The sequence below is a fragment of the Phytophthora parasitica genome (genome assembly GCF_000247585.1).
Source record: "Phytophthora parasitica INRA-310 unplaced genomic scaffold supercont2.127, whole genome shotgun sequence".
NCBI lineage: Eukaryota > Oomycota > Peronosporomycetes > Peronosporales > Peronosporaceae > Phytophthora > Phytophthora nicotianae.
The window spans coordinates 42,829-43,610 of NW_008649113.1; the positions used below are offsets into that span (position 1 = coordinate 42,829).

Consider the following 782-nt stretch of genomic DNA (forward strand, 5'->3'; position numbering starts at 1 on the left):
AACACGATGACAGACTCTGGAGACAGCGACGTCTTCCCTTTGGATTGCTTGAGCGAGGACGACACTGTATCGCTTCCACTGGACCAAGATGAGCCTGTAGAGATATTTGAAGCCGTTGCAGAGAGACAACTGGCGGCATCCGACGACGACGAGGCCGGAAGCGTCGAGGAAGTAGACGAGGTAGAGCCCTTCAACGCCACTGCTGACAAAGCTCTGCTGGTCGAGGTGCTAGCGACTCCTCCGTTTACAGTTGAGCGTAAGATGGTGACAGCCATGTGGAAAGGGATTTCAAAGCGGCTTAACCAAAGTTTGTCAACCAACTTCAGCTTTCGATCTTGCCGCGATCGTACAGGGCTTCTCCTCCGCCAATATGCTGTACGCAAGGGGCGTAACGAGGCAACCCGTGGCACAAGTGAGTGATGATGTTATGTATTTACTAACAAAGTCTCCGCAAGACTAATTGGTGGGGGCCAAAAGAAACCTCAGAAACGCCGTCGGCTTTCGACGTTGCTGCAAAATGAGCAGGAAGAAGCTGTAAAACGTCGGAAACTTGAAGAGGAAAAGGTTAATCTGCATCGGGAAGAGCTCCAGCTGCGTCGCGAGGAATTGAATCACCAGCGTCGCCAACATGAGCTTATCCGTGAGCAGATGCAGCATCAAGCTGCACAAACAGAATCTCTGCTAAAGCTGGTAGCTGCTGCAATTAGCCAGACGAAAACCTAAGCCGAATGTGTATTGAAACTGTTAAAGTGAAAAATACTCGTGCAGTGAAGGAGGTTCCA

At 50.5% G+C, this 782-nt stretch overlaps 1 protein-coding gene across 1 annotated transcript; it reads left to right on the forward strand.

The window, feature by feature from the left end:
• Positions 1-6: 6 nt before the first annotated feature.
• Positions 7-723, forward strand: PPTG_19521 (hypothetical protein; the record flags this gene model as incomplete). Its single annotated transcript, XM_008917967.1, has 2 exons — positions 7-412; positions 446-723. 2 exons carry the CDS (start codon positions 7-9, stop codon positions 721-723), a joined length of 684 nt encoding a protein of 227 aa, XP_008916215.1.
• Positions 724-782: the final 59 nt, after the last annotated feature.